This window comes from Helianthus annuus, chromosome 4, assembly GCF_002127325.2.
Source record: "Helianthus annuus cultivar XRQ/B chromosome 4, HanXRQr2.0-SUNRISE, whole genome shotgun sequence".
Classification (NCBI taxonomy): Eukaryota; Viridiplantae; Streptophyta; class Magnoliopsida; order Asterales; family Asteraceae; genus Helianthus; species Helianthus annuus.
Window position 1 is genome coordinate 171,077,707 of NC_035436.2, and position 10,097 is coordinate 171,087,803.

Here is a 10,097-nt window from a genome sequence, read left to right on the forward strand (position 1 = left end):
AAAAAATTATGTATATACGTGTTCGACCCCTCCGGTTTTCTAAAAAATAAATTATATAACCCAAATAAAATACTAAATTAGCCCAAATAAAAGAGTGTCTTATGTATGTTTATTATAAGCCCAAAATACCCAAATCAAAAGTCATGGCCCATTTATGAAATTAAACCCAATATGAAACTAAACCCAATAATCAGCTGGGTAGCGGATTTCACTTGTTGCTTGTTCGACTGTGCGCAGACAGAAGAAACAGAAGAAAACGCAGGGGGCTGGGGGGAAAGCGACTGTGCTGGCCTGCTGCTTGTTCGACTGTTCGACTTCGAGACTTCAAGTTTGAGATTTCACTTGTTCAATCATCCTCAGGTATGTTAATTTTTATGTTTAGGTTTGATTTAGGGCTCCAATTTATATGAATTAGGTTGAAATTAGGTGTGAGTTTTAGCCCTAAATTTGTTGAATCTTTCTCTAGCTATTAGAATTTTTGAAACTTAGGGTGATTTGTTCACATTTGTTATTAGATTGCCATGGGCAAGAATAAATGCATAACCTCTTTTTTTCAAAAGAAAGAATGAAAATGAAGAACAAGTAGAGGGAAATCAGGGAATTGTTGATGGAAACAATGAGAACAAACGTCAAAAAGCTTCAACAAGTGAACCGGTTAGTGAAGTGAATAATGAGGCGAATAAAAACATTCCACCAGTTAATGAAGCGAATAATGAGGCGAATCAACAATGGGGGGGGGGGCGACCCCCCGAACTTTTCGGTTAGTAGTGTTACGTATGTGTTTTTCGTATAGAAATTTTTAGGGATATACGTTTACGACCCCCCGGTTTTCTAAAAATTTTTTATGTATATACGTGTTCGACCCCCCGGTTTTCTAAAAAAATTATGTATATACGTGTTCGACCCACCGGGTTTTCTAAAAAATAAATTATATAACCCAAATAAAATACTAAATTAGCCCAAATAAAAGAGTGTGTTATGTATGTTTATTATAAGCCCAAAATACCCAAATCAAAAGTCATGGCCCATTTATGAAATTAAACCCAATATGAAACTAAACCCAATAATCAGCTGGGTAGCGGATTTCACTTGTTGCTTGTTCGACTGTGCGCAGACAGAAGAAACAGAAGAAAACGCAGGGGGCTGGGGGGAAAGCGACTGTGCTAGCCTGCTGCTTGTTCGACTGTTCGACTTCAAGACTTCAAGTTCGAGATTTCACTTGTTCAATCATCCTCAGGTATGTTAATTTTTATGTTTAGGTTTGATTTAGGGCTCCAATTTATATGAATTAGGTTGAAATTAGGTGTGAGTTTTAGCCCTAAACTTGTTAAATCTTTCTCTAGCTATTAGAATTTTTGAAACTTAGGGTGATTTGTTCACATTTGTTATTAGATTGCCATGGGGAAGAATAAATGCATAACCTCTTTTTTCAAAAGAAAGAATGAAAATGAAGAACAAGTAAAGGGAAATCAGGGAATTGTTGATGGAAACAATGAGAATAAACGTCAAAAAGCTTCAACAAGTGAACCGGTTAGTGAAGTGAATAATGAGGCGAATAAAAACACTCCACCGGTTAATGAAGCGAATAATGAGGCGAATCAACAATGGGGGGGGGGGCGACCCCCCGAACTTTTCGGTTAGTAGTGTTGCGAATTGTCGCTATGGTCCCCGTCAAGCCCCAGTTCAAGCTGCCGCTCATCAAGCTCTACTCCCAGCCCCTCAAGGCCAACCTGCAGCTCAAGCACCCGCGGTCAATGCTCGAGTCTGCTTTGCATGTGGTGACCCTAACCACTTTGCAAACATGTGCCTGGACCGGGTTGTGAAACAAGAACCCCAGCAGCAGCAGCCTCAGCAGCAACAGCAAGCAGCCTGTGCCAGAACCTTTAACATCAACGCCCATCAAGCCCAGGCTGACAACAACGTGGTTAATGGTACGTTCCTTGTGAATGGTATTTGTGCATCATGTTTGTTTGATACTGGAGCCGATAACTGCTTTGTGTCGTTTGAATTCGAGAAGCGCCTTAGTCGTAAGCGCTCTTATCTCCCCTCGTCATTCGAAGTCGAAGTTGCTACTGGAAGAACCGTCGCCGTTAATTCTGTTCTTCGTGACTGTACCCTCGAGCTCAACAATCACATCTTCCCAATTGATCTCATTCTGATGCAACTCGGAAGTTTTGACGTCATAGTAGGCATGGACTTTTCTTCGCGAAAACCATGCTGAAGTTGTGTGTTTTGAAAAGATGATTCGATTCTCGCTCGCAAATGGTGATCTCTTATGTGTGTACGGTGAAACAACTTCGAAAGGTCTCAAGCTCATGTCATGTATCCAAGCCAGCAAGTATCTCCGCAAGGAATACAGAGCTTTCTTGGCCAACATTGTAGTAGCGGAGAAGGAAAAGAAAAATAAGGTTGAAGTCAAAGATGTCCTAGTGGTTCGTGAATTTCCTCAGGTGTTCCCTGATGATCTTCTCGGACTACCGCCAAGTCGTGATATCGACTTTCGTATCGACCTTATTCCTGGAGCTAACCCTGTTGCCAAAGCCCCTTATCGACTCGCGCCATCCGAAATGAGGGAACTCTCAAACCAACTCTAGGAGTTACTTGAAAAAGGCTTTATTCGCCCGAGCACCTCTCCTTGGGGCGCACCAGTCCTTTTCGTCAAAAAGAAGGACGGGTCGTTCAGGATGTGCATCGACTACCGGGAATTGAATAAGCTGACCATCAAGAACCGCTATCCCCTACCTCGAATCGACGATTTGTTTAATCAGCTGCAAGGTGCATCGTGTTTCTCGAAGATCGATCTACGTTCAGGTTATCATCAGTTACGCATACAAGAGGAAGATATACCCAAAACCGCCTTTCGCACTCGCTACGGCCACTATGAGTTCGTTGTTATGCCTTTTGGTCTAACCAACGCGCCCGCGGTTTTTATGGATCTAATGAATCACGTGTGTAAACCTTACCTTGACCGTTTCGTCATCGTGTTCATCGACGATGTCTTGATTTATTCCAAGTCGAAAGCCGAACACGCGCAACATCTACGTTTGGTTCTCGAGTTACTCCAGGGGAACCAACTCTATGCCAAGTTCTCCAAGTGCGAATTCTGGTTGGAGGAGGTTCAGTTTCTGGGTCACATCATGAATAGTCAGGGTATTCATGTCGATCCCACGAAGATTGAAGCAGTTAAAAGCTGGATTACGCCAAAGAACCCGTCTGAAGTTCGATCTTTTCTTGGACTAGCGGGCTATTATCGACGATTTATCGAAGGATTCTCTAAGATCGTTGTGCCGCTTACCGTTCTTACTCATAAAGACAGGTCTTTTGTTTGGGGAACTGAACAAGAATCTGCTTTTCAAACCCTTAAGCGCAAGCTCTGCAATGCTCCGGTTCTCACGTTGCCAGACGGAAACAACGATTTCATTGTCTATTGTGATGCTTCCAACCTTGGTCTTGGCTGTGTTCTCATGCAACGGGACAAGGTTATAGCTTACGCATCTCGTCAGCTCAAAATCCACAAGAAGAACTATACAACCCACGATCTCGAGCTAGGCGCAGTTGTTTTTGCATTGAAGATTTAGCGACACTACCTATATGGTACCAAGTGTACGATCTTCACCGATCACAGGAGTTTACAACACATCTTTAATCAGAAAGAACTTAACATGCGTCAACGCCGATGGGTAGAACTTCTTAGCGATTACGACTGTGAGATTCGTTATCACCCAGGCAAGGCAAATGTTGTAGCCAACGCACTTAGCAGACGGAGTTATTTGCTCAGTATTCGCAATACCCAAGCCCAGCATGATCTCGAAGCTCTCATCCGTGAAGCCCAGCATGCTTGTTTTAATGAACGCACTTTGAAGAAAGAGAGGATCTATCACGATGGAGCTCAGCTTGTAAGCAAAGCAGGTGGGATTTTCTGTTATCTAGACCGAATTTGGACCCCCTAAGCGGACCGATTTGCGAAAGATTATAATGAACGAAGCCCACAAATCCCGGTATTCTATTCATCCCGGTGCCGATAAAATGTACCAGGATCTTCGCTACAAGTACTGGTGGCCGGGTATGAAACGAGATATCGCTCTTTATGTTGGAAGTTGCCTGACTTGTGCGAGAGTCAAGGCTGAACATCAACGACCTTCTGGCTTACTCGAACAACCTCCAATCCCTGTATGGAAGTGGGAGAGTATAGCTATGGATTTCATAACCAAACTTCCGCCCACACCAATAGGTCACGACATCATTTGGGTTATAGTTGATCGTCTGACCAAACCAGCCCACTTTTTGCCAATACGGGAAGACTACAAGGTAGAACGGCTGGCCCGAATCTACACCGACGAGATCATTTGTAATCATGGTACGCCTCGTGACATCATTTCAGACCGTGATGCTCGGTTTACTTCGCGATTGTGGGAAACGTTTCAAGCGGCTCTTGGTACGTCACTTAACTTGAGTACTGCATTCCATCCTCAGACCGACGGACAGACTGAAAGAACGATCCGTACTCTTGAGGACATGCTCCGAGCGTGTGTTATAGACTTCGGTGGTAGTTGGAACAAATACCTACCGTTAGTCGAGTTCTCGTACAACAACAGTTATCATGCCAGCATACAAATGGCACCATTGAGGCCCTATATGGAAGAAGATGTCGTTCGCCTATTGTATGGCACGAGATCAGTCACTCGCAATTAACCGGTCCCGAGTTATTACATGAAACGACTGACAAAATCCTCCAGATTCGAGACAACTTGTCGAAAGCCAGGGATAGACAGAAAAGTTACGCCGATATAAGACGCAAGCCCCTTGAATTTGACGTTGGCGACTACGTACTCCTAAAGGTGTCACCTTGGAAAGGTGTGGTCAGATTCGGCAAGAAAGGGAAACTAGCGCCTCGATATGTTGGACCTTTTAAGATTCTGGAAAGAATCGGAAAAGTCGTCTACAGACTCGAACTACCGGAGGAACTCAGTAACGTCCACCCAACTTTCCATGTGTCGAACCTCCGAAAATGCCTAGCTGATCATGATCTGATTGTACCCCTCGACGATCTTCAGGTCAACGAAACGTTACACTTCGTGGAAAAGCCTGTCGAAATTATGGATCGCCAAACCAAGCAACTCAAGCGCTCGCGCATCACTATCGTGAAAGTCCGATGGGAAGGCAAACGAGGCGCGGAGTTCACTTGGGAACTCGAAAGCGACATGAAGGCTAGGTACCGCAGTTGTTTGAATGAAGATCTGAAGTGAGAAATCGGTAAAATCATTCACGGGGATGTGCAGCTTCGAGCCTAATTTCGGGACGAAATTCCCTAAACAAGGGGAGGCTGTAACACCCCGTGTTTTCGAATGTCAAAGTCAAAGTCAAAGTCCAAGTCAACTTTGACTTCTTTGACAGTTAGTCAATTTTATGTTTATTTGTATTATGTGGAGTAAGTGTTGTTAATCAAATATATCGAAGTAATCGAATGTTTTATCAATGCGAACCGATTTACGAATGTGAATAGTAGGAAGTAACAATGCGATAAAGTTAACTAATCAGTAATCAAACCGATCTAACCATCATCGAACTCGAATCCCGAATTACGTGAACTTTGGTTGTTGTTATACGTGTGTGTGCCTTATGTGTTACCTGTGCGTGTTTACTTTATATTTTGTGTGGTGATCAATCGAAACTCGAATCGAAACTCGAAACTCAAGTCAAATGTAATCGAAATCGAATTACGACGAATGGTAACGTAAGGATAGGGTGAAATATATATGATTGTATGTTAGATATAGTAGTTGGGACTGAAAGTAATTTGAATAGGAAACTCTATCGTACTCGTATCGTCTTCAATCGAAACCGAAATATCGAAAATCGTCGCACCGAACACTCGAACAAGGCTGTTGATCGATCAGGCTGTCAGCCGATCGAACAGCCCAGCCGATCGGACGGACTGTCCGATCAAGCAGGCTGTCCGATCGAGATGCCTGGCCTATTAGCCAGCCCTTTCCTCTTTTGGAGCCTATAAATAGAGTGGTCATTGTCATTCTTTCCACTTTTGGAAACTCTCTGACCGACCAGCTCGTGCTCCTCACCTTTTCTCAGATTTCTTGCAATTTCGGTAAGTTTTCATCCTAAATCTTGTACTTTCTTGATCAAAACATGCTCCTACACCTTTCTATCTTTCAAATCTTGATTTCTAACCGTGAAATCATCAAGATCTAGGCATTCTAGGATGATGTCATCATGGTGTTCTTCAAGAACATCATGTTTTGGCCTCAACCCACCATGAATAGCTTGGATCTAACCGATTTCCACATAAACAAGCTAAGATCTATCAAAGATCTAAACACTTTCATGATGTAAAGGATTGAAAGGAAGATTTCCAACTTTCTTTCAACTCTTTTACACTCAATGCCTTCAAACCGGTAGAAACGAAGCTTGAGCCGGCTCACCAATCATTCTAGTGGATGAGTGGTTCAAGATTCGGATTCTATCTATGAGGTTCACCGATTTCGGGTTAAACATCAAACTACCGTTCCGAACAGTTTACCGGCCGGACTTGGGTAATTCCTGTCCGAGCAGGGGAAACAAGTAAGAACGAAGGTTCCATGGTTCAGCTCGTTGTCAAACTACCTCAATATAACGTCAAATAATCAGAACAGCCAAGTGTTAGACGAACAGGCCGACCATGTCAGGATGCTGGCCGAACGGTTAGGTTGTTCGAACGAACAGCCCAACCAATCGGACACGCCAGCCGATCGACCAGGCCAGCCGATCGGCTAGCATATGGCCCCACATTTTGACAACTCCATGAAGTATAGTATTGAACGAGGTGATGTTCGATCGAATGAGCCGTTTGATAACATTACTCATCGGATCATGAGATACTATGCTTCAACCCTTAACCGATTTTCAATTCATTGGACGTATTGGAATGCCACCCGATCGAGCATGCTATTCGAACGAGTATGTTGTTCGATCGAGTGACATCCTGCTTACTACAACGAAAACTTCAAAAGGTCAAGCCATCATACACAAACACATCCTACTCAAAGGAAGAAACAATCCACTCGAACAGTCCAGCCGATCGGGCCTACCGGCCGATCGAACAGACTGTCCGAACGGACTGTCCAGCCGAACGAACAACCCATTCGATCGAACCAACTGTCCTATCGACCAGGCTGTTCGACCCACTTACACTTGTCTCCATTTTGCGCGTTACTCATCGTCATGCTATCGAACTATTCAGGCTAACCCTACTCTCAAGCGCTCCCTTCAATCCATCAATCAATCGCTGTGAGTATACTTGATCCCTTTTTGCTTTTAGCACTTTTGGGTGTTACATACGTTACTTATCAAAATCACAAATCAATCACACTACTCAATTATTTGAACGCTAACCAATATGCATGTATTACGTGACTGAATGAATGCTTGTTGATTGTGTTTACACGTGGAATGCTGTCTACCTGCCTTAACGACGTAGTACTATAGTTTGGACTCAGCACCCGTTCACACGGGGGTTGTTAAGGACAATTACTTGCATGGATTACGGTGGTAATCATGTATTGCGAACTGTCTCGGACAGTCAACCCGCAGTCACTGGTATCGATAGGTCCATGTCGATAATTATCATGCTTCATTTTCCTCTGTGTACGTGCTGGTTATGCGTAAACTATTCGAACTCTATATGCTATTATCAAACTTGTATGCTCACCTTTACATTATATGTATTGACTTTATTTTAACGTATGTGACAGGTGTTTAAGATGTTTGCTTGCTAGGAAAGCGAGGCTAGAATAAAGCTCTAGAGGCCCCCAACAAATAGTTGTCTGTCAGGAAAGAGCAACTAGAGCATAGTTGTTTGTAGATCTTGTCAGGCTGGGTCTTTAGGAGCATTTGAACAATATTTATTTGTTTTTATTTAAATTTGAGTTGTCGAAACAGAGTATTTAACTGGGTGTTATCTGTAATAATTTGTTTGTTAGTTGGGACACGGTATGGGACGTGTTATTTAAACTGAATAGTGATGATAATTGTTATGGAAACTTCTGGACAATCTGTTTCGCTCAGTGCCATGCCCCGATGATCCGCCATTGGTTGGGGTGTGACATCTGTTCTGTTGAAGATTCAGTTGAATCTTGGATTATGGATTCAGGTGCTTCTTTCCATGCTATCTCATGCCAGATATGGTCAGGAATCTACGAACAGGTAACTTTGGTAAAGTTCGTTTAGCAGATGATCAAATGCTTGATATCACACGTATTGGAGATGTAGACTTGAAGACCTCATTATGAACTATATGGACCTTGAAAAATGTCAGGGTTATTCCTAATTTGAGGAGAAAGTTGATTTCAGTTGGTAAACTGGATGATGAAGGGTTTAATGTTCACTTTGGGGGTGGACAATGGAAAGTGATCAAAGGCAATTTAGTGATTGCCAAAGGAAAGAAGCAAGGTACTCTATACATGGCAGAAGTTTCTGCTGAAGGTGTTCATGCAATGACCACCGGTCCGAGTCCATCAAACTTATGGCACAACCGAATCGGGCACATGAGCGAGAAGGGATTGAATATGTTGGCTTAGAAAGGTAAGTTTCCAGACTTGAAGAAAGTGGAAACTGAATTCTGTGAACCTTGTGTTCTTGGAAAACAAAAGAGGGTTACTCTTGTGAAGACAGGGAGGACACCGAAAGCTTAGAAGTTAGAGCTTGTTCACTCAGATGTATATGGACCAACCTCAGTTTTATCTCTAGGAGGCTCAAGATATTATGTTACTTTCATCGATGATTCAACACGAAAGGTATGCGTATATTTTCTTAAGCATAAATCTGCTGTATTTGATGCTTTTAAGATATGGAAATCTGCTGTTGAAAATGAAACTAACTTGAAGGTAAAGTGCTTAAAGTCTGATAATGGTGGTGAATACATAAGCAAGCAGTTCACTGACTATTGCGCCAAGGAAGGGATAAAGATGATCAAGACAGTTCCCGGAACTCCTCAATAGAATGGTGTAGCTGAGAGAATGAATAGAACTCTAAATGAGAGGGCTAGAAGCATGAGACTAAATGCCGGGATGCCCAAGACATTCTGGGCCGATGCAGTTAGCACTGCAGCCTACTTGATCAACCGTTCACCAACCGGTCCCTTAGATTTCAAGTTGCCTGAAGAAATGTGGCAAGGAAAGGAAGTAAGTCTCGAACACTTACGAGTCTTTGGTTGTAGTGCTTACGATTTGTTAGAAGCTAGTGACAGGGATAAGTTAGACTCAAAATCCAAGAAGTGCACATTCATTGGTTATGGGTCAGAACAAATGGGTTACAGGCTTTGGGATAATGAAGGCAGAAAAGTAATCAGAAGCAAGAATGTCGTCTTCAATGAAAACGAATTGTATAAAGACAGAAACACCAAAGGACCAGAAGTTCAGAAAGACTATGTTGAATTTGAAAGTGGTGAAACAAGGAAAGAAGCTTCAGTCGACATTCCAGAAAATGGGAATGAGTCAATCAACAGTGGGAGCTCAGGGGATGATTCTAGTAATGATTCTGCAGAAGAAGAAGAAGAAGAAGAAGAAGAAGAAGAGGTCGTTCCTCAAATTCCAGAATCCCCAGAAACTCCTCAGTTTCAACCAAGAAGATCCTCCAGAGTCGTTAGACCACCAGACAGATATTCACCATCCGTCAATTACATACTTTTTACAGAAAATGGTGAACCCCAGTGTTATTCAAAAGCCATGGGGTTGAAAGATTCATTGCAGTGGGAGTTAGCAATGAAATATGAGATGAAGTCGCTTGAGAAGAACAAGACCTGGCACATAACAAAGCTTCCAGTTGGGAAGAAGGCTCTTTAGAACAAGTGGGTTTTCAGGGTCAAAGATGAACATGATGGTACCAAACGGTACAAAGCAAGATTAGTGGTCAAGGGATTTCAGCAGAAAGAGGGAATTGATTTCAATGAAATATTTTCTCCACTGGTGAAGATGACTACTATCAGACTTGTTCTCAGTATTGTAGCAGCAGAAGGCTTGCATCTAGAGCAGCTAGACGTCAAGACAACTTTTCTACATGGTGACCTAGAAGAAGATATCTACATGACACAACCAGAAGGTTTTCAG

At 42.7% G+C, this 10,097-nt stretch overlaps 1 protein-coding gene across 1 annotated transcript; it reads left to right on the forward strand.

The window, feature by feature from the left end:
* Window positions 1–1,048: 1,048 nt before the first annotated feature.
* LOC110919458 lies at window positions 1,049–8,990 on the forward strand. The gene is made up of 6 exons (XM_022163723.1): window positions 1,049–1,237; window positions 1,393–1,593; window positions 8,144–8,196; window positions 8,309–8,442; window positions 8,728–8,786; window positions 8,838–8,990. Exons 1-6 carry the CDS (start codon window positions 1,049–1,051, stop codon window positions 8,988–8,990), a joined length of 789 nt encoding a protein of 262 aa, XP_022019415.1.
* The last annotated feature ends 1,107 nt before the right edge of the window (window positions 8,991–10,097 follow it).